This window comes from Rhinoderma darwinii, chromosome 2, assembly GCF_050947455.1.
Source record: "Rhinoderma darwinii isolate aRhiDar2 chromosome 2, aRhiDar2.hap1, whole genome shotgun sequence".
NCBI classification, from domain to species: domain Eukaryota; kingdom Metazoa; phylum Chordata; class Amphibia; order Anura; family Rhinodermatidae; genus Rhinoderma; species Rhinoderma darwinii.
In genome coordinates, this window is record NC_134688.1 from 385,774,245 (window position 1) to 385,800,768 (window position 26,524).

Sequence of the window (26,524 nt, forward strand, 5' to 3'; positions counted from 1 at the left end):
AAAGCCACATGAGGGTTTTTTTTTTTTTTGCAAGACGAGTTGTAGTTTTTCAAGATTCGATTTATTGTACCATATAATGTATTGGGAATCTGGAAAATATTATTTGTGAGGTGGAATAGGAGAAAAACTGTGATTCTTCAGTCTCTTGAGGGGTTAAGTTTTTACGGCTTTCACCGTATGGTAAAAATTGCATATCATCTATATTCTACCTGACAATACGATTACGGCAATACCAAATTTATATCAGTTTTTTTATGTTTTACTACTTTTACAAGGAAGAAACAAAACTTTGTTCAAAATAAAATTTTTGTTTTGTCGCCACATTCTATAGAGCCATAACTTTTTTAATTTTTCCAGCGATTGAGTGGTATGAGGGCTTAGTTTTTGCAGGGTGAGCTGTAGTTTCTATTGGTACCTATTTGAGCTACATAAGACTTTTTGATCACTTTTTATTTCATTTTTTGTGAGATATGAAGTGACCAAAAAAGTCCCGGGTGTCAGCTGTAATACACATCTGACACCCGCTTCGTACGGAGCGCAATAGTACATCGTGGTGTGGATAGGGGTTAAAGGCTATGTACACCTATAAAATCGTGTTTTCTTAAAATATAATTGTCCATCAGTGTGATTGGTGCAACATCCTAAATAGTTTTTATTTAAAAAAATTATTAATTTTTGAGATACAGCTGCTTTTGTATACTGTATACAAAGCAGCTGTATTTTGCGCTAAATCCTGTGTCAGTTCAGCGGCACTGACGGGCTTAGTGTCATTGGATCCTGCGTGACACACAGGATCGAGCTGCTATCGATCACATCAAGTTCATAACTTAGATGTGATCGATTACATGACGGATTCAGGTCATAGCAAACAATATAGCTGCTCTGTATACAGGATACAAAGCAGCTGTATCTCAAAAAGTAAATATATTTTTGCACCAATCACACTGATGTACAATTCTAATGAAACAATTTCAAAGGTGTGCATAGCTTTTAAGGCCCTTTTACACGGGCCAATTATCGGGCAAATGAGCGTTCATTGGCTGATTTTATCGTTTATGCTGCAAGATATTGTCGTTGTCGGCAGCACATCTCCCTTTGTAAACTGATAGAAATATTACTATGATAGAAATCTTAGTAACAAGCGCTCATCCCCATTCATAGCTCCTTATGAATGGAGCAAATGAGTGCCAAACAATGAGCTGTTGGGCAGTGTAAGAGGACCATAAGTGTTCAATTTCCCTGCACCACCACCACAGGTAAAATTAAGCGTTAGACATTGTCCATGTCTGGTATGCAGAACAGGACAGGTTCTCCAGAGCAATAAATGCTCTTTGTAACAACTCTGCCGAAGAGATGAAGATGATGAAGATCCCCCTTTATTAACTGGGCAACCCCTTTAAATAAACTATTCATTCTTTCGAGTAGCCATATGCTGATATCTCAAAAAGGTGTAATTTTTTTGTAAAATTATTTAAAGGGATTGTACAGTTTAAACATATCAAGCCTGTATCCTGGATAAATATAATTCATGATCATTCTGAGTCCGCCAGAGAAGGAACCACTCCTGAATTGTGGCTCTATGCTCTAACTAATAGAAGGGGCTATAGACCGGTTTCTCCAATCCTAGCTGTTGCAGTGGGAGACCGGGTGTCATTCACATTCAGCTCCCGCGGTTATAGTGCGGACACCGCTTCTGTGCCTGCATGATCACAATCACGTACATGCACGGCGGAATGCACAAAATGTTTGCCTTTCCATGTCTTGCATGTACGTGATTATGCGCCGAGGTGTTAAGGAAATTAATCATAATGTAAAAACTTGAAGCACCTAGGCTGGGTTCACACGTGGCGGAATTTCACTTAAATTCCGCTGCGGACACTCCGCAGCGTTAATCCGCAGCGGAGCCGTTTCTCCATTGACTTCCACTTTAATTTAGCAGTGTTCGTTTAGACGATGCGTAAAATTCCGCTGCGGAGCATAGGCTGCGGAGCGGAATTTGGTGTCCGCAGCATGCTCTGTCTGTTGCGGAGCAGTGGCGGACTGGTTGCGGACTCATGGCGGAATTTCTCCATTGACTTCAATGGAGATTCTAATTTCCGCAATGAAGTCCGCAGCTGTCATGCACATGTTATGTGTGCTGCGGATGCGTCTTGCTTTTTTAACTTGACATTTCTTCATTCTGGCTGGACCTATGTATTTCTAGGTCTACAGCCAGACTGAGGAAGTCAATGGGGCTCCCGTAATGACGGGAGTGTTGCTAGGAGACGTCAGTAAATAGTCACTGTCCAGGGTGCTGAAAGAGTTAAGCGATCGTCAGTAACTGTTTCTGCACCCGGGACAGTGACTACCGATCCCAATATACAGCTACCTGTAAAAAAAATTGAAGTTCATACTTACCGAGAAATCCCTGCTTCTGTCTCCAGTCCGGCCTCCCAGGATGACGTTTCAGTCTAAGTGACGGCTGCAGCCAATCACAGGCCAATAACAGGCTGCAGCGGTCACATGGACTGCCGCGTCATCCAGGGAGGTCGGGCTGGATGCCGAAGGAGGGACGCGTCACCAAGACAACGGCCGGTAAGTATGAATTTCTTTGACTTTCACAAGGGAAAGTGCTGTCCCTTCTCTCTATCCTGCACTGATAGGAAAAAGGGAAGTACTTTTACCGCAGTCCGCAGCAGCTAGTCCGCATCAATTTACTGCACATTTTGGGCAGATCCGCAGCAGAATCTGCAACGCAGATTCTGTGCGGCATTGATGCGGACAGTTGCGGAGGAAATCCGCCACGTGGGGGCATGCCCCAAAGGAGGACCTTTTTATAGACCTCAGTTGAGAAATTCTGAGATTGCCCACACTACTAAGGAAGTCTAAGGCTGGGTTCACACGACCTATTTACAGGCGTGAACGAGGCATTTTACACCTCGAATTACGCCTGAAAAGACGGCTTCAATACGTCGGCAAACATCTGCCCATTTCTTTCAAGGATTTTGCCGACGTGCTGTCAAACGACGACGCGTAAAAAAGACGGCTCGTCAAAAGAAGTGCAGGACACTTCTTGAGATGTAATTTGAGCCGTTTTTCATTGATTCCAATGAAGAACAGCTCCAAATTACGGCCGTAATTGACGCCTCGCAAAACGCGAGAACATGCAATAACGTCTGAAATTATGGAGCTGTTTTCTCCTCAAAACAGCTCCGTAATTTCAGACGTAAATGCAGTTATCGTGTGCACATACCCTAATGCTTTCATTCACGAACCTTCTATGATGTCTACATGTATACAGTGCATCACCTTTAGCTAATTGCATTTCTCCTTTTTTCTCTTTTCTGACAAGTGAACAGAAGAAAGGTGGAAACTTACACAGAGGGTATTGACCTCTGTTTTGACACATCGCTGTAGGTCACATGGATCCATTAGTAATGTGGATGGTGGAGAAGCAATAGGTGAATGTAACACATGCATCTCCGCTACGCTTTTTTCTAAAACCATTAAAGTTTTCCAATATGTTTCTTCTTATTTGACTTTTTCAAAATTTAATTGGGGGTTATATTAACCGACAGTTGTGTACGTATAGCTAAACGCAGACTTTGTCTCCATTAGAAAAAGTTCAATGCAGTACACAAAACAGCTAAGCAAGTATCAGCAAGTAAGGTGTCCATGGAAATTGAAGTTCAACAAAATAATATGGCTCAGGAGGGAAACTTTCTCTAACTCTCTCTTCTCTCATAATTGCTATTTTTCTTGCCATAGGGGAAGCTCTCAATATCAGTTGAAGATGTTCACCTGCAATCTGGTGACATATTCTATGCTAGAAATATGCATGAAATAGCTCTGTCTAGACTGCAGTGATCACATACTCCTTGTCAGAATTTAGGAAAAGAAAGGGGCAGGAAAAAATATAAGCACTAAATGTGGCCCTACAGGGTAGAAAGTTTGAAGAGGTGGAGGATTCAGGCTAAAGTTGAAATGCTTTGGTGAAATGTGGGGCATGAATTATTCTTTCTTGAGGGTGATCACCATTGATACATTTTGGAAAAATGGACTGGCACATTGGATATTACTTGTAGCATGTCAACTTTTTGTGGAGTTTCAGCCCAAAGAGCCATTGCCTTTTATCTGTGACTTTAAAGAGATTGCACGGGATTGGAAAAAAGTTTTTCACTCTTGTTTAAGTGAATGGGGCTGAGTTGCAATAGTAGAAACAGCCCATGGGCAAGAGTAATGCTGTTTCTGAAAACAAAAAGCAGACCTTGTTTTCTTATCCTCTATAACCCCTTTCATGTAAAATGTATAGATGCGTTAAGTATATGGGTACATGGACTCATTCTTTTCTACTATTAGCCTTCCACATTTTTTCCTCCTATCTCCCACAGGTCATCCAGTGAAAGCTGCATCTTTTACACTTTCCATTGTCCTGATCCTCATTAATTATTTACCATAGTGTCACATCCTATCTGCATTTTTCGGTTTACCCTTTTGCTGATAACCCTGTGGGAATCTTAATGCTGACTAAACAGCTTATTTTCTTTTCGATATGAATATGTGCACGACAGAATTAAAAGTAATTGACTTGCCACTGCCATTCAAAAATATTTTTTGTGTAAATTGTAATATATTAGTGCAATATGCTGACTATGGTAAGGAGACACTTTAAATGCTTTGTGCTTTCAAGCAGTAAAAATGTTAATTATGGTAAAGTGCAAGTGTTATTGGAAGGGGCCATTGATCTTATTTTATGATTTTCTGCTAGGAAATCTGTAACAGCAAGAAATTTTTTTTTTTTAACTGGTTGTTTTTTCCTCTTGCTTATAAAAATATTACACCTGCACAAACACATACATAATACTTACCTAATAATGTTTTTATTTATATAGACATATTTAAATACAATAAAATGTGGTTTTCAGGTAAGAATTATTTAGTATTTTTATTTAATAAAATATTCTGATCAATATTAAAGGAACAATCCAGGAAACACTGATACACTGTGTTGTGCCTGGTGTAGTGCCCGAGAGAGTGGTGATTGACTCAGGGATTTGAAGTACACCAACAAGAAGTCAGGTCCCCTCAGACCCTACACTAGGCATAACACACAGAGGCAGATTTATTAATACTGCCCTAAATTCAGACAGCTTAGAACTAGACTAGATGTGACAAATTTATCACCAAGGCTTATGCTGAATGATAAATTTGGCGCACATTTAGACACATCTGTCTAACTTTACACCACGTCTTGGTTGGCTTATTTTAATCCAATTTGGTGTATATTAAGCCACACCCCTTTACCGCTAAGCCATGCCTCCTTGCCAAGCTCATTGCAAACATCTGCTCTTTTTGTGCATTTCATTGTTAAATTTGTCTTAAAATTATTTGCACCAAAAAGATGGGGCAACTTAGGCCAGAAATCTGGCACAACAAGAATAGTTCTTTTGCCCCAGTGTATCAGTTTTTCCTGGATTGCTCCTTTTAACAGTACATTTTCAACAATTTTTAATATAAAATTACAGTTGGTTATACTACATTAAACAACCTTTCTAATCATAATGGGGCGCTACTACATAAGGCTGCAGTGTGGTGCTACTAGACCATTCATTTTCCATGGGTAAGCTCGCATACATACCCCATTTGAAAAAGATCTTTTTCTATTTCATTTTTGCTTCAAATGCTGGGTCTTCCTTTCCATCTATACTTACCTTGACTTTGACCTGTTTTTTTATGGCGTATTTTATGCAACCTCCTGACTCTGGGCACTTAGGAGTACATGGTTTTGTATAAACCCTCTGTCTCCCTTAACCTAAACTTCTTGTACAATTAGGATGCATGTACGCTCATATAAATTCAGATATCAAACCTTGATCCTCATTTAAGGTATATGTAATTACCAAGAAGCTTTCTATGTTAGTTATGCTAGATTCAATTGACCTGAAGTAACCACACTGATATGTTTAGATCCCTTTAAATTTTATATTGATTTCATTTTATTGTTGTATGTTCAAATAAAATTTTTGTAATTATTCTCTAACTAAACTGTGGCGTTATGGCTTCTGTTTCTCCAGTTTTTTCTATGATCTAGTGAAGCTTTGCTACAATATTATTACACATTGGAAGTGCTCGGACACTTGTCATTGGCACTTAACCTGTGATTTGATCTGCTGAGTCTATATATTTAAACTTTATAATCATTGTGGGCAGTGGGCTACATAGTTGAGATGTTAGTAAGATTATCCAGTGTACATAACTCTATTAATGCAGATTCACTACTGAGAAGTGCATGATCCTCAACAGTTTTACCTGTTTTCCATAAAATGACACAGAAATACAAAAAACTTGTGCCCACTTTAACCAATAGATGTCCATGTTACCCATTGTTTTGATGATGTAGTCCTACAGTGCTGAGCAGAACTCTTTGTTTATCTAATAGAAAAAGGATTGCCCACTCAAGACCCTACCCTTTCAGCTAAATATGATCTAGGGCTTGTCCATAACAGACCACTCTATTAAAGTTCTTATAGCTTTTGGGGAATTATATACCGTTAAAATGGCCATCCTTCCAAAGATTATCACTGATGGAATATAGGGTTAGTGGATGACTGCCATTATCTTGCAATAATCGCCTGGGACTATTATTTTTCCGTGTTCTTGGAAGTATTCGAAGCTTCATTGTTACCTATATGTGATATGCTAACATCAGTAACGTTCCTAGTAATTTCCAGGAGCCTTCATTCACCACTGAGTGTGTCACTGGAGGGAAAACAGAACATGCTTACTCAAAATACTTTTATGTGCTTGTAAAAGTATATTTTTATTTTAACTAGTAATTGGCAGCTGAATCCTAAAATACACTTCAAAAATCTTGTTATAGGTTCTGAATGCCTTTCATACATGTCACTATTCCATAAACTAGTACATAAATATGTCAAAATCAGTGAAACCCTCCCTCATTAGGCCTCCCTGCCCTCTAATATCTTCTATCTCCCGTAAAGGTCACCTTCATATGGGTGTAATACTTTTTTTTTTGCACTCGTATTATGGACGCAACACCTGGACCTCCTGTGGTTTATCAGAACTGAAATTGGAGCACCATAGAAACCTATGATGCACTAACTCCTGTCCTGATAAACAATAGGCCTGGGTGTTGCGTCCATAGTACAGGCGCAAGAAAAAACGCCCTTATTACGCCTGTGTGAAAGCAGCCAAACAGATACAGGCTTGAAAAACATGCAGAGAAGATTGATATAATATGTGTGTGTATATATACAGTGTGTATATATATATATATATATATATATATATATATATATATATATATATATATATATATATATATATACATATATATTATAAGACATAGCAATATTCCTTTAAAAAACCTATCTATCTATCATCTATCTCTCCTTATATTTGAAATCTACTTTCCTAAAAGCATTTGAGAAAATTAATTCAGACCAGTTAATTGTAAGCTTCTCCCATCGATGTCTAGGTATCATATATTTAGAAACCATACTGCTGTTACTGGAAGCATATTGTCAGCTTTCTAGGCTATAAATAATTAACTGTGTTCATTATAAATTCAGGAAAACTATGCTAGAATTTCAGAAGGATCCAATTTCCACGAAATTGAAAAACATAAAACAAGCTTTGTGTATAATCGGTTCAATATTTTTTTTAAATAAAGGCTTCGTGGGTGGACAAAATCAGATATCACACTGTGCAAACTTTTCAGTTCACAGGAGTCAGAGAGCAGTCAATGACAGATTCCATGTGAGTCACAATGCAAGTTATACTGTTATGTCTGCTGCTTTTGTTTTTTTCCTGGATTGCAGTATTATGTTCCCAAGAAATAAAAATAAAAGACAACTGCAAAATGACAACCGTTTGACTAAGTGTTTGTTCAATCTTTCAACAGTGCTTGGAACCTTGCAAGGAAAACTGGGATTTGAAAAAGAATAGCTGCCAAAGTCTCTGTGAGGTATGTCAGATTTATTCTGGGTATGGACGGAAATTTGTCTCCTACATTATGCCATGAAAGAATAGAATGTTTTCCTTTTGGTGACTTGACAACATTCTATTTTTTCTAAATGAAACATATCTGAATGCTAAATTGTATCAATTTTTCGAGACAGCCATATACTTCAGGTCGAAAATGCAGACACACTCGTCTGATCATTCATACATAAGAACGTTTACAGGGATATACTCCCAAAAATATGCCAGATAGCTCTGGTTGTTATAGTCATACAATGGAGCAATAAATATACCATCTTTTTAGACAAGAAAGCATAAACCATGAAAATTAGGGAAATTGCTTCATGAGGGTTGTTTTGTCTTTCTCTTGATAGTATTTTCAGTATCGTCTTCTGTAAATATGTAAATTGCAAGTTAATGTAAGAGGACCTTTCAAGCCTCGGAATAGAATCTCTTACCTAAGACCGTCAGTTGTTCTTATTCTGAGTTATCAACATATAATGACTGCTGAATTGCCAAAGGTGACAACCACAAGTGGCATCCATTAGGTTGTCCATGTGGTTGTCCTACAGTTTTCCATAGGCTTAAAAATATATGAAAGTTCCTGTGTCTTCTTGCTTGAAATACTTTAGTATTCTCCTTATCTGTTTCCAAGTTATGTCAGTCTAACAGATAAAAAAAGATGTAAAATTAACAACCTCTAATGGCAGTCATTACATTATCCACGATGTTGTCACTTACAGTAGCTTTCCACAGTCCTTGAAGGATGTATATATCTACATTGTTATGCATTGTCATGCTTTTTTCTATATAAATTACATTTACTTCCTAATAAAATGTGGTATGAACCCCTAAAGGTACTTTAATGACCTTCACTTTTATAAAGTCAGCATCTCTTTTAGACTAAGATAACACGAAAGTAGACAATACCTCGCAAAAACATAACTCCAAGATCTGTAATTCCATAAAGAGAGAAAATTCTTATATAATGAAACCTCTTTTGCACACATATATATATATATATATATATATATATATATATATATATACACATATACATATATATATATATATATATATATATATATATATATATATATATATATATATATATATATATATATACAGTGAAGGAAATAAGTATTTGATCCCTTGCTGATTTTGTAAGTTTGCCCACTGTCAAAGACATGATCAGTCTGAATTTTTAGGCTAGGTTAATTTTACCAGTGAGAGATAGATTATATAAAAATAATAAAAATAAAATCACATAGTCAAAATTATATATACTTTTTTGCATTGTGCACAGAGAAATAAGTATTTGATCCCTTTGGCAAACAAGACTTAATACTTGGTGGCAAAACCCTTGTTGGCAAGCACAGCAGTCAGACATTTTTTGTAGTTGATGATGAGGTTTGCACACATGTTAGATGGAATTTTGGCCCACTCCTCTTTGCAGATCATCTGTAAATCATTAAGATTTTGAGGCTGTCGCTTGGCAACTCGGATCTTCAGCTCCCTCCATACGTTTTCGATGGGATTAAGGTCTGGAGACTGGCTAGGCCACTCCATGACCTTAATGTGCTTCTTTTTGAGCCACTCCTTTGTTGCCTTGGCTGTATGTTTCGGGTCATTGTCGTGCTGGAAGACCCAGCCACGAGCCATTTTTAATGTCCTGGTGGAGGGAAGGAGGTTCTCACTCAGGATTTGACGGTACATGGCTCCATCCATTCTCCCATTGATGCAGTGAAGTATTCCTGTGCCCTTAGCAGAGAAACACCCCCAAAACATAATGTTTCCACCTCCATGCTTGACAGTGGGGACGGTGTTCTTTGGGTCATAGGCAGCATTTCTCTTCCTCCAAACACGACGAGTTGAGTTAATGCCAAAGAGCTCAATTTTAGTCTCATCTGACCACAGCACCTTCTCCCAAACACTCTCAGAATCATCCAGATGTTCATTTGCAAACTTCAGACGGGCCTGTGCATGTGCCTTCTTGAGCAGGGGGACCTTGCGGGCACTGCAGGATTTTAATCCATTACGGCGTAATGTGTTACCAATGGTTTTCTTGGTGACTGTGGTCCCAGCTGCTTTGAGATCATTAACAAGATCATTAACAAGTTCCCCCCGTGTAGTTTTCGGCTGAGCTCTCACCTTCCTCAGGATCAAGGATACCCCACGAGGTGAGATTTTGCATGGAGCCCCAGATCGATGTTGATTGACAGTCATTTTGTATGTCTTCCATTTTCTTACTATTGCACCAACAGTTGTCTCCTTTTCACCCAGCGTCTTACTTATGGTTTTGTAGCCCATTCCAGCCTTGTGCAGGTCTATAATCTTGTCCCTGACATCCTTAGAAAGCTCTTTGGTCTTGCCCATGTTGTAGAGGTTAGAGTCAGACTGATTAATTGAGTCTGTGGACAGGAGTCTTTTATACAGGTGACCATGTAAGACAGCTGTCTTTAATGCAGGCACCAAGTTGATTTGGAGCGTGTAACTGGTCTGGGGGAGGCTGAACTCTTAATGGTTGGTAGGGGATCAAATACTTATTTCTCTGTGCACAATGCAAATAAATCTATATAATTTTGACTATGTGATTTATTTTTTTTATTTTTTATATCATCTATCTCTCACTGGTAAAATTAACCTAGCCTAAAAATTCTAGACTGTTCATGCCTTTGACAGTGGGCAAACTTACAAAATCAGCAAGGGATCAAATACTTATTTCCTTCACTGTATATATATATATATATATATATATATATATATATATATATATATATTATGTGTGTGCAGTAATAATCGCTTGTTAATAATCAATTTTGTAAGTCCTAGTTGATAACCGTTTAACACCGCCCTAGCAGATTTTGCCTGTCAACAGACTGTCGCAGTGCAGCTATAGACTATGCAATTTTGGGTAAATCTGGAGCATCTTACTGATCAGTAATTGAACCTTATTTTAGAACTTCAAAGATGAGTAATGAAGAGAAAAACACTTACAGCTCTGAACTAAATAGATGTAAAACAGAGCAATGGAGATGAAGGCCAGGGGGCAGATGAGACCCCAAGGGACAATAAACCATTTTAATTAACTAGCTGCAAATTTGCAACTCACAGAAGACAACACTTTTCTTCACATGTGCAGTACTTTTAAGTGAAATGCTATAATTAAAGGAACACCAAATCTACTGTAAAACACAAGCTACATTATATAAAAAGCCCTCTAGAAATAGTGCGGACACTTAGGGATGACTACTTCAGGAGCTTATCAGAACTAAGAATTATCAACAAACCTTTTCATCACCGTAGAGGCATTTGTCCCTAAGCACAACAGACTTCCTATCAGATAAACTAAGCCTAATATAGCTCATAACATATGGCAACAGCTTACATGAAAATATATAATGGTTACAGTAAGTACACGTAATGTATATTCAACTTCTACGGTATAAAGACTTGTGTATATATGTTGACAGAACTCATTGTGATATCTCACTGTGTTGTAGTTTTCGATATGGTTCTAGGCAAACCTACTAAAATGTCTTAATTGAGAGTTATCACGATAAACAAAAAATTAGGTTACATGAAATATTCAGCTCTGCTACATCTGTGCATATATCGTTTGTTGCTGTTCTTTCAAATCCTGGCATAACATTGTCTAAGGAAGAGCATACATATTATATTGGCAGCAAAGGCAGCAGCTCTGTGGCCTATCGAAAGGTGGGGCCCGGGTTTAAGTTTGCTTTCTCCCACAGCACAGGGGACCTGTACAGGGCCTCCACTCTCCACAGACCCAAAGGTCCTGTCCTTTTCTCCTCCAAAAGATGTGAAGGAGGGCGGCACATAAACAGTGTCTCTGGATGTAGGCATGTGAAATTGGGCGTCCTATGAACCCTGCATTCAAATGGGGTGGGATTTTGTATGTTTCGATTTTTATACAGATTTTGTATTATATCATACATTTTACTATCCCATCTAATTTTCTATCGTGGGCTCATTCTAAATGAATTCATCAATTTACTCTGAACTTAATGAATCAGACAGTATAGCACACCATGGAATGAAAGTCAGAAGAACATAAATTGAAGCAGTGAAGCAGTTATTGAGACAATGTTTTTTTGCCCCATTTTCCATTCTGCTAGTGAAGAGTATAGTAGATATGGAGTCATCAAAGGAAATAATAGTAAATTCTTACATCATCTTTCTTTCAGCCACTGTTTCCGAAGAAGCACTATGAATGTTTAACCAGCTGTGAGTTTCTCAAATCTGTCTTGTCAGTGAAGCAAGGCGACTGCCCAGCACCAGAGAAAGCCAGTGGATTTGCGGCAGCATGTGTCGAAAGCTGTGATGCTGATAATGAATGCTCTGGGGTAAAGAAGTGCTGTTCAAATGGATGTGGTCATACATGTCAAGTACCTAAAAACCTGTACAAAGGTGAGACCGCTTAGAAAGATATTCACATTTTGTGTAGTCAAGAATACAAATTTTTGTGCGAAAATCTGTTTTTGGTTTAATTTTACATTGATGGCCCTTAAACATAGTGGCCATTCAAATCAACGGGCTGTCTGTGCAATGCAGGAAAAATCCTCCAGACTGATAGACGCTCTTTGTAATCCCTTTCCACTCTGGTCAAGAGTTGATGATCCTGAACAGGGGACCCCCCTATTAACACAGAGTTCACTAATAAAGTATATGATGAGAGTGCAGTACGTAATCTGCTATGGGCACTGCTCTGTGTATTTACATATACACATCCATTAACCCCTAACTTACATTTGAAGTAAATGTGTGTCATAGTTGGGAGCGGTAGTATGGAGCGGGCTCAAGAGCTCAGTCCGCTCCATACCAAGCGGCTGTTGGCTGTAAATTACAGCCGACACCTCGCTTTGACGGCAGAGATCACGCCGATCCCGGCCATTTAAACACTTAGATGCCACAGTCAATTGCGACCAGGGCATCTGAGCAATAGCGGGGTGCCAATGGATTGTCATGGCAGCCAAATGAAGGTCCCCAGATCTGCCATGTTACTCTTTCTTTTAATAGGAGTTCATCAACTGTACCAGAACATTGAAATACATAAGTATTGCAGTGTATTGTACCAACGTTCACCCTAGTGGGACTAAAAAAATGGCAACATATATTTAAAGGGGTTATCCGGGTTATTAAAATTCATGACCTATCCTTAGGATAGGCCATTAATATTAGATTTGTGTGGGTTTCGACTGTCTGCACCCTTCCGATCAGCTGTTTGAAGGGGCTGTGGTGCTCATACCCCAAGCAAACTAATATTAATGTCCCATCCTAAGGATAGGCCATGGAAATGTAATAACCCGGATAACCCCTTTAATAAAGTTTAAAACAAAAATAAATAATGCAAGTTTAAAAAAACAAAAACATTTCTAATTTTTTTAATTAAATAATGTAAACAATAAATATATAAACATGATTTGTATTGCCACATCTGGAAAAGTTTGAACTATCAAAATATAAAATTTCCACATAGTGAACACCATAAAATTAAAATATAGAAAAAAAAAACATCAGAATTTCAGTTTTTTGGTCACATTGCCTTCCAAAAAATTTGAATAAAACGTGCTAATAAAGTACCAATAAGTGATAAAAAAATTATTAAGAAAAACGACAACTCGCCCCACAAAACAACAAGCTCTCACACAGCTCTATAGCTGGGAAAAATAAAAAGTTTTATGCGTCTCAGAATATGGTGACATAACGAATTGTTTTTATTTTGTAAAATTAGTAAAACATAAAAAAAACGATAACTTCATTATATGGTACATTTAATGATGCCATTACCAACTATAACTTGTCTACCGGAAAGAAAAAAAAAACCTCTCATACGGCTGTGTCGAAAATAAAAAAAGTTATGGTTCATGGAAAGGGGGAGGAAGAAACATAAATGAAAAAAATGTAAAATGGCTGCGGTGGAATGAGGTTAATAAAGAATACATATATACTGATGAGCCCTATAATTGCTTTCATAATCTGTGGACGCATAATCAGAGCCCTGTATATAGCTGGGTCCTCAAGATCAGAGCTTGGTAAACTTTATTATGACGGTCTGATAAAACCTCGGCATTCACCTAAATTGAATTGAGATTTTACCCAAGGAATGTATTATATACTATATAGCTCCAGCTCGCAGGGCTCAGATAAATACTTTTCATAGATGTCCTTGTAATTGCAATACATCATAATAGAGGTAAAAACTATAATATTGTTCTGTGGAAGAGTTTTGACAGGGTTGACAGTTAATTATGTTACTACTTCCCTCCCTGCAAATGTTCAGTGAATAGCCTGACATTAGTTTATTGTCTGACCAGTCACAGCAGGATCTCGGCATTCAATGAAAGGCTTTTAAAAAGCAGATGCTTTTTACCTGGAGGATAAGAGGCTAATTGTGCTTCCTTTATTACCCCTTCATTATTTCAAGAAAGTGATACTAAAGAGTGGTCGGACATTATAAAAGATACATGATTACAGTCAAGCATGTCCAATTCTGCAAATGAAGGTTGCCTCTAAGTGAGTGGAAAGTAGTCATTATTCCGAATAGGGCATGTTGTTCTAGAGAGTCATGTGTACCTCACACCATTACATTACATGATGAATTAAAGGAAATACTTAGCTTAATAGTACTAATGATATCTCGCACATCTGGCGGTGTATATTGCTCTAACAGAAACATGCTGACATGTACGTTCACTAATGAATCATAGAAACTAAAGGAAACATTCCAAAGCAGAATCTATTCACTTCGCTACACAATTAAAGTTAGATTGATAATAACAATGGAGCCTGCTTAAAATAGATTGATTTTGAATATTCCAGTATTGCCCTACTGGGCTTGACACAGGGACAGACTGACCATTCGGGCATTAGTGTAGTCCGAAGGGCTCATGGCAAGAGGGTGCACATGGACCCTTAGCCAGTTACAAAATTTTAAAGAGGCTCTGTTTAAAGAGGCTCTGTCACCACATTATAAGTGCCCTATCTTCTACATAATCTGATCGGCGCTGTAATGTAGATTACAGCAGTGTTTTTTATTTAGAAAAACGATCAATTTTTACCAAGTTATGACCTATTTCAGAATTATGCTAATGACTTTCTTAATAGACATCTGGACGTTTTTTACCTTTTGACCAAGTGGGCGTTGTACAGAGGAGTGTATGACGCTGACCAATCAGCGTCATACACTTCTCTCCATTCATGTACTCAGCGCATAGTGATCTTGCAAGATCACACTTGCTGCCACTTTCTCACACATTAACTTTACTGAAGTGTCTTGAGAGTGAATAGACATCGCTTCCAGCCAGGACGCGATATCTATTCACAATCCCGACACTTCGGTAATGTTTGTTTGGGACTTACAGCACAGCTCATCGAGATCCCGCTTACTGTCATTAAAGAGGCTCTGTCACCAGATTTTGCAGCCCCTATCTGCTATTGCAGCAGATAGGCACTGCAATGTAGATTACAGTAACGTTTTTATTTTTAAAAAACGAGCATTTTTGGTCAAGTTATGACCATTTTTGTAGTTATGCAAATGAGGCTTGCAAAAGTCCAAGTGGGTGTGTTTAAAAGTAAAAGTCCAAGTGGGCGTGTATTATGTGCGTACATCGGGGCGTTTTTAATACTTTTACTAGCTGGGCGTTCTGATGAGAAGTATCATCCACTTCTCTTCAGAACGCCCAGCTTCTGGCAGTGCAGACACACAGCGTGTTCTCGAGAGATCACGCTGTGTCGTCACTCACAGGTCCTGCATCGTGTCAGACGAGCGAGGACACCGGCACCAGAGGCTTCAGTTGATTCTGCAGCAGCATCGGCGTTTGCAGGTAAGTCGATGTAGCTACTTACCTGCAAACGCTGATGCTGCTGCAGAATCAATTGTAGCCTATGGTGCCGGTGTCCTCGCTCGTCTGACACGATGCAGGACCTGTGAGTGACGTCACAGCGTGATCTGCCAGAAGCTGGGCGTTCTGAAGAGAAGTGGATGATACTTCTCTTCAGAGCGCCCAGCTAGTAAAAGTATTAAAAACGCCCCGATGTACGCACATAATACACGCCCACTTGGACTTTTACTTTTAAACACACCCACTTGGACTTTTGCAAGCCTCATTTGCATAACTACAAAAATGGTCATAACTTGGCCAAAAATGCTCGTTTTTTAAAAATAAAAACGTTACTGTAATCTACATTGCAGCGCCTATCTGCTGCAATAGCAGATAGGGGCTGCAAAATCTGGTGACAGAGCCTCTTTAAGTCCCACACAAATGTTACCGAAGTGTCGGGAGTGTTAATAGACATTGCATCCTGGCTGGTAGTGATGTCTATTCACTCTCAAGTACATGAATGGAGAGAAGTGTATGACGCTCATTGGTCAGCATCATACACTTCTCTTTACAACGCCCACTTGGTCAAAAGGTAAAAACACGCCCAATTGTCTACTAAGAAAGTCATTAGCCTAAATCTGAAATAGGTCATAACTTGGTCAAAATTGATAGTTTTTCTAAATAAGAACCACTGCTGTTATCTACATAACAGCGCCGATCACATTATGTAGGAGATAGGGCACTTATAATGTGGTGACAGAGCCTCTTTAAGTGGAGGGTCTGCAAAAAGATAAAACAAGTGTATCATGGCCATAGTGTTGTTAAAGGGCCCATGGCATTCAATGCCTGAGGGCCCAGATCACATATACTTCCCCTGGTTTGACATTAAATTTGCCATTTTTATCTTATAAGACTGATATTTTTGGAATTTACTGTTATTGCTTTGAAGAGCATATGTCAATTGACAAATCTATTTGATTCTACACAGTGGTGTAACTATAGTCCAATGGGGCACAGTGCAAACTTTGGACTGCCCTCCCACCTGCTCAAAGATAACATAGATAAAAGACAATTTTCTATGCATGAAAATAAACCTCTAAATAGAATACAATTAACAAATAATACCACTATCTATTGTAAAAGGAACAAATATCACCATACTGTTACTGAATAGTATACCAAGGCAAATATTACTAATGATACCACTACATCACGACCACATATTACAACCACATAGTGACTAAATAATACCATCATGCTGTTACTGAATAATACCTCTGTCATGAATATATATTGCCACCACATAGTTACTGAATAATATTACCATACTGTTACTAAATAAAAACCCACTATACAAATACCAATATTATCACCATACAATGACCATATAGTGGTAGATACCAGTTCAACAGAGGTTCTCTACAGAACATATAAGCAAATACAGTACAGTTGCATCCCGTGACATACAGGTGATGTCTTCTCAGATTGGAGGAGTTCAATTTCCCTTTCCTTCTACATCCGGGCCAGACTGGCATGACAACTTCTTCCAGCCACAAATTATCTTTCCTCTGCTTTTATCAATCCGCTACAAAAAAATTGCCTTCCATATTGCTCCACTTAGGGCCAAACACAGTAATAGTGCCCTCCTTTTGTGCTCCACACCGTAATAAAGCCCTCAAAGAGTATAAGTGCCACCTTTAGGCCTCACACAGTAGTAGTGCTTCTCTTAGTGCTCCACCCAGTCATAGGGCCCCTTTGTGCTCCCTACACAGTAATGTCTCCCTATGTGGTGACAGAGTAGTAATGTCCCCCTTCATGCTCCCACACAGTAGTAGTCCTCTTTTGTGCTTCATATAGAAGTTGTCCACTTTTTAGCCCTAATATAGTAGTTAGGTCCCCCTTTATGCCCCATATAGTAGTTGTCCCCTTTTGTTCCTCTATATAGAAGTTCGGCTCACCCTTCTGCCCTCATGTATATTTATTTATTTCTGTTACTTATATAGTGCCAACAGTGTTGGTAATGCAGACACATCCCCATTCAAATTAATGGGTCTGAACTGCAATGCTAGACACCGCCCTCAAACAGACGTGATGCTGTTTCAAGAAAAATAAATGATTCTCTTTTACTAATCCTGGACAACCACTTTAAGTTATGAAATCATTGAATTCCATAATGTTAATTTGTTACAGGACAAATAATTTTCTCATTTTGTCTGAGCTACTGTTCTCCATCTGTTAATATCGCGGGACAAAAATGTTAAATCCTAACAATTATAACATTAGATGGAACATATAGTTTGTCTGACACGAGCCACCTGGATAGACAATTTTTTTTCTGCTCTGTGCAGTCATTCTGGAGTTTTCTTTCCCTGTTTAACTGTGTAGTATCTTATTCGTTGTACACATTTCTTTTTATGATCTGGCTCATTTATGAGGTGGCATTGATGTTAATTGTAGTAATATTGTAAATATTGTATAATTATCATTATTTCAGCTTTACCTATAAAAAGTTGAGTAACTTTGTATAAAGTTTCCTTAACTTACTTTATTGATATTAGTTTTGTTGTTGTCTTCTCTATTCACAAACCCAAAGCAAAGGTAAAAAAAATCTGCTGGTTCCTTCAAGAAATCTGTATGCAGTTTCTATGCTCTCAAGTCATGTTACAGTAACAGTCCGTGGCGTAGCTATAGGGGTCACAGCGGTCACAGTTGTGACCGGTCCCCTAAGCCTGGGTTGCCATACAGCATGCTGGTAAAATAAATTTTCTGTGCCGTGAAGCCGGCACTTCCTGGTTACGGTCACATGGTACACTTAGTGTACCATGTGACCGTGACGTCACGTGCCACGTCTTGCAGCCAGTGCAGTGGTAGATCCAGTGCGGAGGACTCCAGGTGAGCTGCAGAGTCTGTATTGTATTGTAATGTAATGTATTGTATTGTGTTGTTGTAATGTATTGTGTTGTGTTGTATTGTATTATGTTGTCTTGTAATGTATTGTGTTCTATTGTGCTGTCTGTGTTTGTGGTGGAGAGGGGGGCACTATACTGTATGGGGAGCTGATATGGAGGCATTAAACTGTATGGGGGGCTGATATGGGGGGCATTATACTGTATGGGGAGATGATATCGGGACATTATACTGTATGGGGCTGATATGGGGGGCATTATACTGTATGGGGAGCTGATATGGGGGCATTATACTGTATGGGGAGCTGATATGGGGGCATTATACTGTATGGGGACTGATATGGGGGGCACTATACTGTATGGGGGCAGCTATGGGGCATTATACTGTGTGGGGGCATTATACTATGGGGGCTGTTGGGCAAGGCGGCTGGGCATAGGTGCCCGCAGGGGTCTGGTGATTGTGGCGTTGGGAAGGTGTAGGGGGCCCCAACTGAATTCTTGCTACGCCCCTGGTAACCGTAATAGTGTAACTGTTTTCTGAGCTCCCACAATATACTGCTCTTTGATAACAGCAGAATTGTACATTTCTGTATTTCATCTGTATTGAGTGTAACGTATAATAAAATTAAAACATAGTAGATCTAGCCTAGCAGTACATGCTGAGAATGAGGCAAATTATCATGAGTTGTTGTGAAGGTGACCAATATAGAGGTTTCTGTTGTTACTTTTGTCAAATGGCAGCAACAGAAAAAAATAAAATTAAATTATCTTTGGAAGTAACAATATTACTAAACTTTGGTTTGATCCATTCACTGATTTACTTAAGATTTCTTTTTGTTTCTATATTTTTATTGAGTATTTATATATAAGGTAACATGTACAAAGTAGTAATACATTTTAGAAAATTACAATTGAAGAACTGAACATAGGAGAAAAGTATAATAACATTATAAAAATAATTAAAGAATGAAACATTAGGTCTAAAAGATTCAAGGGGTTGTCCAGGAATACATTTTATTTATATTTTAACTCAATGGGACATATATAATTAACTTTGTAATATAATGTCTATTTACCTGTGGCAGCGTTACTTAGTTCTGATTAACCGCACCCAGAGTAAATTTTTCATTTCCTGTGACGTTCTGTGTCTTTGCTAAGCTAGCACTTCCGTCTATTCAGAGGCACGGAGCGTCATCAACTACGATTACAGGCAGGGGGCTGGGCGGATGTTTCATGAGCTCTTCAGATCTCCGCCTCTGGTCCCACTGCCTGTAAATGTAGATGATGACGCGCCGTGCCTCTGAATAGCCGGAATTGCTGACTGATCAAAGTACACGTCCCCTCCTCCTATTATATCGTCGTCCAGGCATCCTCCTTCTTCACAATTGTTATTCCCGCGCTGTCTGCATGCTTTGTCTCTCCACTAAAACGCCCCCTCCTCTGCTTATCTGGACCACCAGGGACCCTCCTCCTTCTCTATGTTCACCGCACCTGCCTCCTCTTGCTGCGTCCGAACCCCGCCTCCTATCGCTTCTATCCCTTTTTTATTTATTAGCCATGTGGTCTAAATCACGTAGGGTAGCCGCTAACATCACTGTCCATATACCGTATAGACAGTGATGTCAAGAACTTCCCCGGAGTCCCAGAGCAGAGCCTATACTAGCGGTCTGCTCTGGAACTGCGACTCTGGGGGAACCCCTGACAACCTTGTCCATATATGGACTGTGATGTCTAGAGCTTGCCCAGAGGGATCCCAGAACAGAGCGGGAGTTTAGGATCTGCTCCGGAACTCTGGGGAAGCCTCTGACATCTACAGAGGGCACTGTAGCATTACCTAGGGGGGGTGGCATTATTTACAGAGGGCACTGTGGCATTATTTACAGAGGGCTCTGTGGCATTATCTACGGGTGGGTGTGTGGCAGCATCTACAGAGGGCACTGGAAAATCCACAGCAAATACAGTAGCAGCAAAGTGGATGAGATAAAACAAATCTCATCCACATGCTGCGTAAATGCTGAGCGGAAAAAACGGTCAGCAATTGACCGGCGGTGCAGAGTTTTATTCCTGCAACATGTCAATTGTATTTACGTAAATGCTGCTGGTTTGTTGTGGGTTTGCCCCATTGAATTCAGTCGGGAGGTAAATCCTGCCACAAATAGCAGTTCTTGTGTTTTTTGCGGCGGGTTCGCAGCGATCCCGCCGTAAAAAAACATAACTCAGAAGACAAAAAATATGTTATATTTACCTAGGAGTCTGTTTCTTCCTCCAGGCCGGAGGCAGGGCGTATATGGTGTAACACAAGTCAGTATCTCCAAATATCAAAACATACCTTGTATGTATACAACCACTATGTACACATTGCTTGCTCTAAAATAGAGCCACGGTGACACCAAATCAATGTCAACGTAAGTACTTATCAAAACTTAGACCATATATCACATGAGACCTCACCCACCATAAGCCATCGCAGCTGCCTATACACTGTCCAACAGCCCAAGGGCCCTGCCTTATGATTTACACTGTCCTCTTTTTGTACATTGTGTACATGTGTTTTTAAAAGGTATGTACAACTGTTTTTGTGTCTTAATAAAGAATTTTGTATTTTTCTCTACATTGGATGGATATTCTTTATTATAGCTTTAAGGGAATTTTCTGTCGGTTTATATATCTTATATAGGTTCCCATGTGCAGTGATTATGGGTTAATTGTATGACCTTACATATATTGGGTATTCTTTCTCGGTTTAAATACTGAGTGATTAGTTTATTGTCTTTTTATAAAATTGTCTTCCTGTTGTATTGAGTTTGTGTCACTGAGATGAGTAAAGTGGATTGTGAGATGCATGTAGGTAAATAAAGTCTCTGTATAGTAGTTTAGAATTGATCAGGGTTTTCTGAATAATAAGTAATATTAAAATAAAAACATAAATTAATATATAATGTTTTTTGGACAGACACCCTCCCACTTACTTGCCTGCAAATAAACTTTCTAGGACTTCTGTGATTTTCTCCAATAGAATGCATAGACTTTGAGCGAAATCTAAATATGTAGATTAACTTCAGACAAAGCCTTAAATTCATTGTCCGCTCACTTCTTTATAGTACTAAAACAAACCATGAGGGCAATGGCCATAAATTAGAAAATCCCCGTAGCCCTGAATTTGTATTATCACAATACTCATCCCAATAATGACAATCTAAGGGTATTACAAGTAAATAATTCTCTAATATAATCTAGTAGGTCCCCCGAGGGTGAACCCCCCTACTTTAATCTTATTGAGACTGAAATAATAACCAGGTACAAGAACCTGCTAAGCTTATGTATCTAAGCCGTTCATGTGCAATACTGACCCAGCGTGATGTTCCAAGTTATGCAATACTTACTCTCTATACTATTTTGTAGCATTTTACATAGTCCTGTTCAATAAATATTAACTTAAAATGAATGTCTATCCAGAAAACTATTTTGTTTCTTTAATCTAAGATTTGTTCAGAGTTTTGTGCAGGGTAATTTCACAATATAACGTAATAGGGATTGTACCTCCTTTTTTCTGATAAAAAGATTTAAATCCCCTGCATAAACTTACAAATTTGGCTGTCTGCAGCCACCACTAGGGGGAGCTTAGGAGCTTTTTTGTATACAGTTCACACAAGAAAACCATATGCAGTAAGTTCCCTCTAGTGGTCTGCAGTCAGCCAGTATTTTATCATTTTTCTCTATGCCTATAAAAGGGAATTTGGAGCTCTGTATCAGACAAATGGAGCTCTAATGCCTATAAGAGTATATTATGAAATTAATCAGCAAATTATATAAAATAATATAGTGTTTAAAACGTGGACATCCATTGGAATAAGAGATATCTGTGTTCCTTTTTGCACACTTCTACTGCAACTGTTCTAATATGTATGGTATGTTTGAACGTAGTTGCCCTCTATTACATCCGAAGTTTGATATTATATTTTTATTTTTTGATGCAAATTTTCAGTTACACAAAAAAAAGTGAAAACAATTGTAAATAAATCACATCTGTTTCAGGTGTTCTTGGCGGCAGTTTTACAGAAGAACACATTGAAATGCACTTGTACTTGTTCACCTCTTTTGTGATTTTGAAATCCATATGCTGACAATTACATTCGACAGAGAGGTTGAGTTATTTCCAATCAACTGAGTCCAATGGATCTTAATGTAAACCAGATGGGCATTTCTGCATGCAAATTGCAGTCATTGCACATGACAATTAAGGATGAGGTTTAAAGCCTACAAATTCAACCTGACAGAGTTCATAACGCTCATCAAGTGAAGCTAGAATAATGATTGTTGGCCTACAAGCAACATGTACATTGCAATGTTTATTCAGGTATATGTATATCTTAACCCCTTGGCGACATGTAACAAAACTCTATTCCATACTCTGCGGGTGTCGGCTGTATGTTTCTTCTATGACTGTATGTTACTGCAACGAAGATAGCTGCGATTCCGGCCATTTAATCACTGCAGTCAATAGCAGCCACAGCATCTAAGCTGTTAGAAAGCGAGAGACGCCTCTGTCAGCTCATCACACCCCCATCCCTGTCACACGATTGCAGGGTGCCAATGGTTGTCAAAGCAGCCTGCGATCTGCCATCTTTATGCTCCTATTAAATCTTGCTAGAGGCACGGCTTAAAAGTAGCTGGTAAATAGCACAATACACAGCAATACATAAGTATTGCAGTGCATTGTATGAGCGATCAAACAATTGCTTATTCAAGTCCCATTGGGGACTAAAAGAAAAAAGTAAAAACAGTTAAAAAACATTTTCAAAAACATACATTATTAAAAAAAATCAATATAAAAAGTACACAAAACTCCTCCTTTTCCATTTTCTCCTAAAGTAATGTGAAAAATGTAAAAATAAACTCCCAAAAATTTAATACAAATCAAAAAGTTGTATGCACCCCAAAATCGTACCAATAAAAACTGCAGATCGCCGCAAGCCCTCACATGACTCCATCGATGGAAAAATAAAATAGTTATTGGTTTTAAGAATATGGCGACTCAAAATAATTGTATTTTTTCATAAAATTTTTTTTTCGTAAAAGTAGTACATCATAAAAAAAAACTTTATAAGTTTGGTATCTCTGTAATCATATTGACACAGAATAAAGTTAACATGTCAATTTTACCGCATGGTAAACGTAAAAACGAAACCCCAAAAAATAAGAAATTATTTTCACTTTTCCAGTACATTATACGGTACTTTTATATGGTGACGTTAAAAACTGAAACTCATCCAGCAAAAAACAATCCCTCATACGGCTATGTCAATGGAAAAATAAAAGAGTTTTTGGAAGTCAGGGAGGAAAAACCCGAGACGTAAAAATGGAAAAATGGCTGTGTCGCCATGGAGTTAAAACATAAGACTTTAGGATATGGTATACCCTAGTTATAGGAATAAGGCTGTACATAACATAACATTATTAACAAGGTTGGTTATAGTTCTAAAGCAAGTTATTGTTGGATATGAATGTTTGAACCATAATAGAAATTGTCTTGCATGATCTGAATTGGTGCCATTGGTTCTTAAAGGAACAGTGTCATCACAAATTATTTTTTTATATGTTAAAGATGTTAGTGCTTTATTAAAAACGTTTATATTCATTTGTGTGTTTGTGTTTTACTTTTTCTTATTTTTACACTTTTTCTTCCCTATGGGGGCTGCCATTTTTTGTTCCATTTCTGTGTGTGTCGATTAACGACACACACAGACATGGAATACGGCAGCCACAGTCCCATAGGGACTGCGAACGGCTCCCGTCCCATTGACTGCCGTGTACGGCGTCTGTGTGGGAACTGCGCATGCGCCGCTCCCACACAGTCCTATTCGAAATTGGCGCCGTCCGGTGCCATTTTCCTGTGGACCGGAAGTCGCGGCCGGACAGTAATATTACTACTTCCGGTCGCGGCTTCCGGACAAGTGCACATGGAACAGCGGCAGCAAAGGGAGCGGACGGGCCGGAGGGAGCCGCGGCGGCAGGAGCAGGTAAGAGATTTCAATGTATGTTAGTGTTTGTGTGTGTTTACTACTGTATGTAAACCTACTACACTGTGGGTTACCTCAAAAAATGGCGACACACAGTGTAGGAGGTTAAACCTTTCAAACCCCTCGTTTATCCCGGCACTAGCCAGGATAAAGGAGGGGGGGATGCTGAGAGCTCACTAGAGCGAGGGCTTTTAACCCAATGTTGCAATGCTGCAATTTTGGGAACTAGCTCCATCTAGTGACCAAAAATGGGTAGTATTATAAATTAGAAAAAATTTATAATATTTCCTGACTCGCGAAAAAAATAAAAAAAATTTGAACAATGTTTAATCACCCACACACTAAATGATTAATTTTTAAAAAAAAAACATGTTTTTCTGGCGACACATTCCCTTTAAGGAATTGTATAGAAGTAGAACAAGTGTCTGCTTTTTGTCCAGAAGTCGTGCCATGGGATGTATCTATAGTTGCAGCTCAGCTCCTTTAACGTAAAACAATTTACTCTCAGACATTTTAGCCTCTGAATAAGGCCCTCTGGCTTTTTCGATACATAACATCTTTGTACTTTCTATGTTGTAGGTGTTCCTCTAAAGCCAAGGAAGGAGTTAAGTTTCAGTGAACTCCAACATGGAAATCTTGAAATTAGATGGTCTTCAAAATTTAACATTTCTGTTGAGCCCGTGATCTATGTGGTTCAGAGAAGATGGAATTATGGCATACACCCAAGTGAAGATGATTCTACACCCTGGCAAACAATTTCACAGGTTTGTTTTAAATCCTAAAAAAAATAAATTCTATGTGATTTATAGGACATGCACATGTGTCTTTGAAATATTTCCTGCTCTATAATGTATAAGTTCGTTAACTAAGGCCAGTATTATTTAGTGTGAAGAGAAACTCCTAAAAATCCCCGTGTAAATGTATGTTTACACGACAACGCCAAAAATGTCTGAAATTACGGAGTGGTTTTCAGGAGAAAACAGCTCCTGATTTCAGACATTTTTACAAGTGCACGCCTTTTTTGCGGCATCTTTTACGGACGTAATTGGAGCTTTTCTTCATTGGAGTCAATGAAAAACGGCTCCAATTTACGTCCCAAGAAGTGTCCTGCACTTCTTTGATGCGGCCGTAATTTTACGCGCCGTCTTTTGACAGCGATGCGTAAAATGACAGCTTGTCTGCACAGAACATCGTAAGACCCATTGCAAGCAATGGGCAGATGTTTGCCGACGTATTGGAGCCGTCTGTTCAGCCGTAATTCGAGCAGTAAAACGCCTCCATTACCCCTGAAAATTGGTCGTGTGTACATACCCTTAGAGTGTATGTTCCTTCTCTGTTTTTATATCATGGTTCCAACTCCCTAAAAAAATTCCTAGCAGGTTCAGTTGTTGCACTGAAGCAAAAATCAGAAATGAATTATTATCATAAAAGACAAGTCCCCTTTTAAGAGAACCGGACAGGAGCCTTTACGTTAATAAATCTTACTGATACAGTAGTAACACTGATCTAATAGGTAAAGTTAGGCCAACTAGATGGTATAACAAAGTGGTAGGTTCAACATACCTAGGCCCTTATGCAACTTCCCATTTGTGGACCCTTTCTGCCATTAAATAGAAGGCTCCGAGAGGTCATAAGTCACACAGCTTTACAGCCTTAAAGCCTTCCAAACAGAAAGGGCATTGTTTCTAAGTAGTCCGCAGAGTTGGTCTAATTTCCTCTACCCCTATTGGACAATTGTGAATCTTTAGGTGATGCACATGTTCCTGCTACTCCAGTTTTGATAAGGCATCAT

At 38.7% G+C, this 26,524-nt stretch overlaps 1 protein-coding gene across 2 annotated transcripts in view; it reads left to right on the forward strand.

The window, feature by feature from the left end:
• Positions 1–26,524, forward strand: part of ANOS1 (anosmin 1) — a 164,191-nt gene that overhangs the window by 67,260 nt on the left and 70,407 nt on the right. For both annotated transcript variants that reach the window (XM_075853978.1, XM_075853979.1), the window contains exons 3-5: positions 7,904–7,966; positions 12,171–12,393; positions 25,312–25,496. In XM_075853978.1, coding sequence (XP_075710093.1) covers positions 7,904–7,966; positions 12,171–12,393; positions 25,312–25,496 — 471 coding nt within the window. The remainder of the gene's footprint in view (positions 1–7,903; positions 7,967–12,170; positions 12,394–25,311; positions 25,497–26,524) is intronic.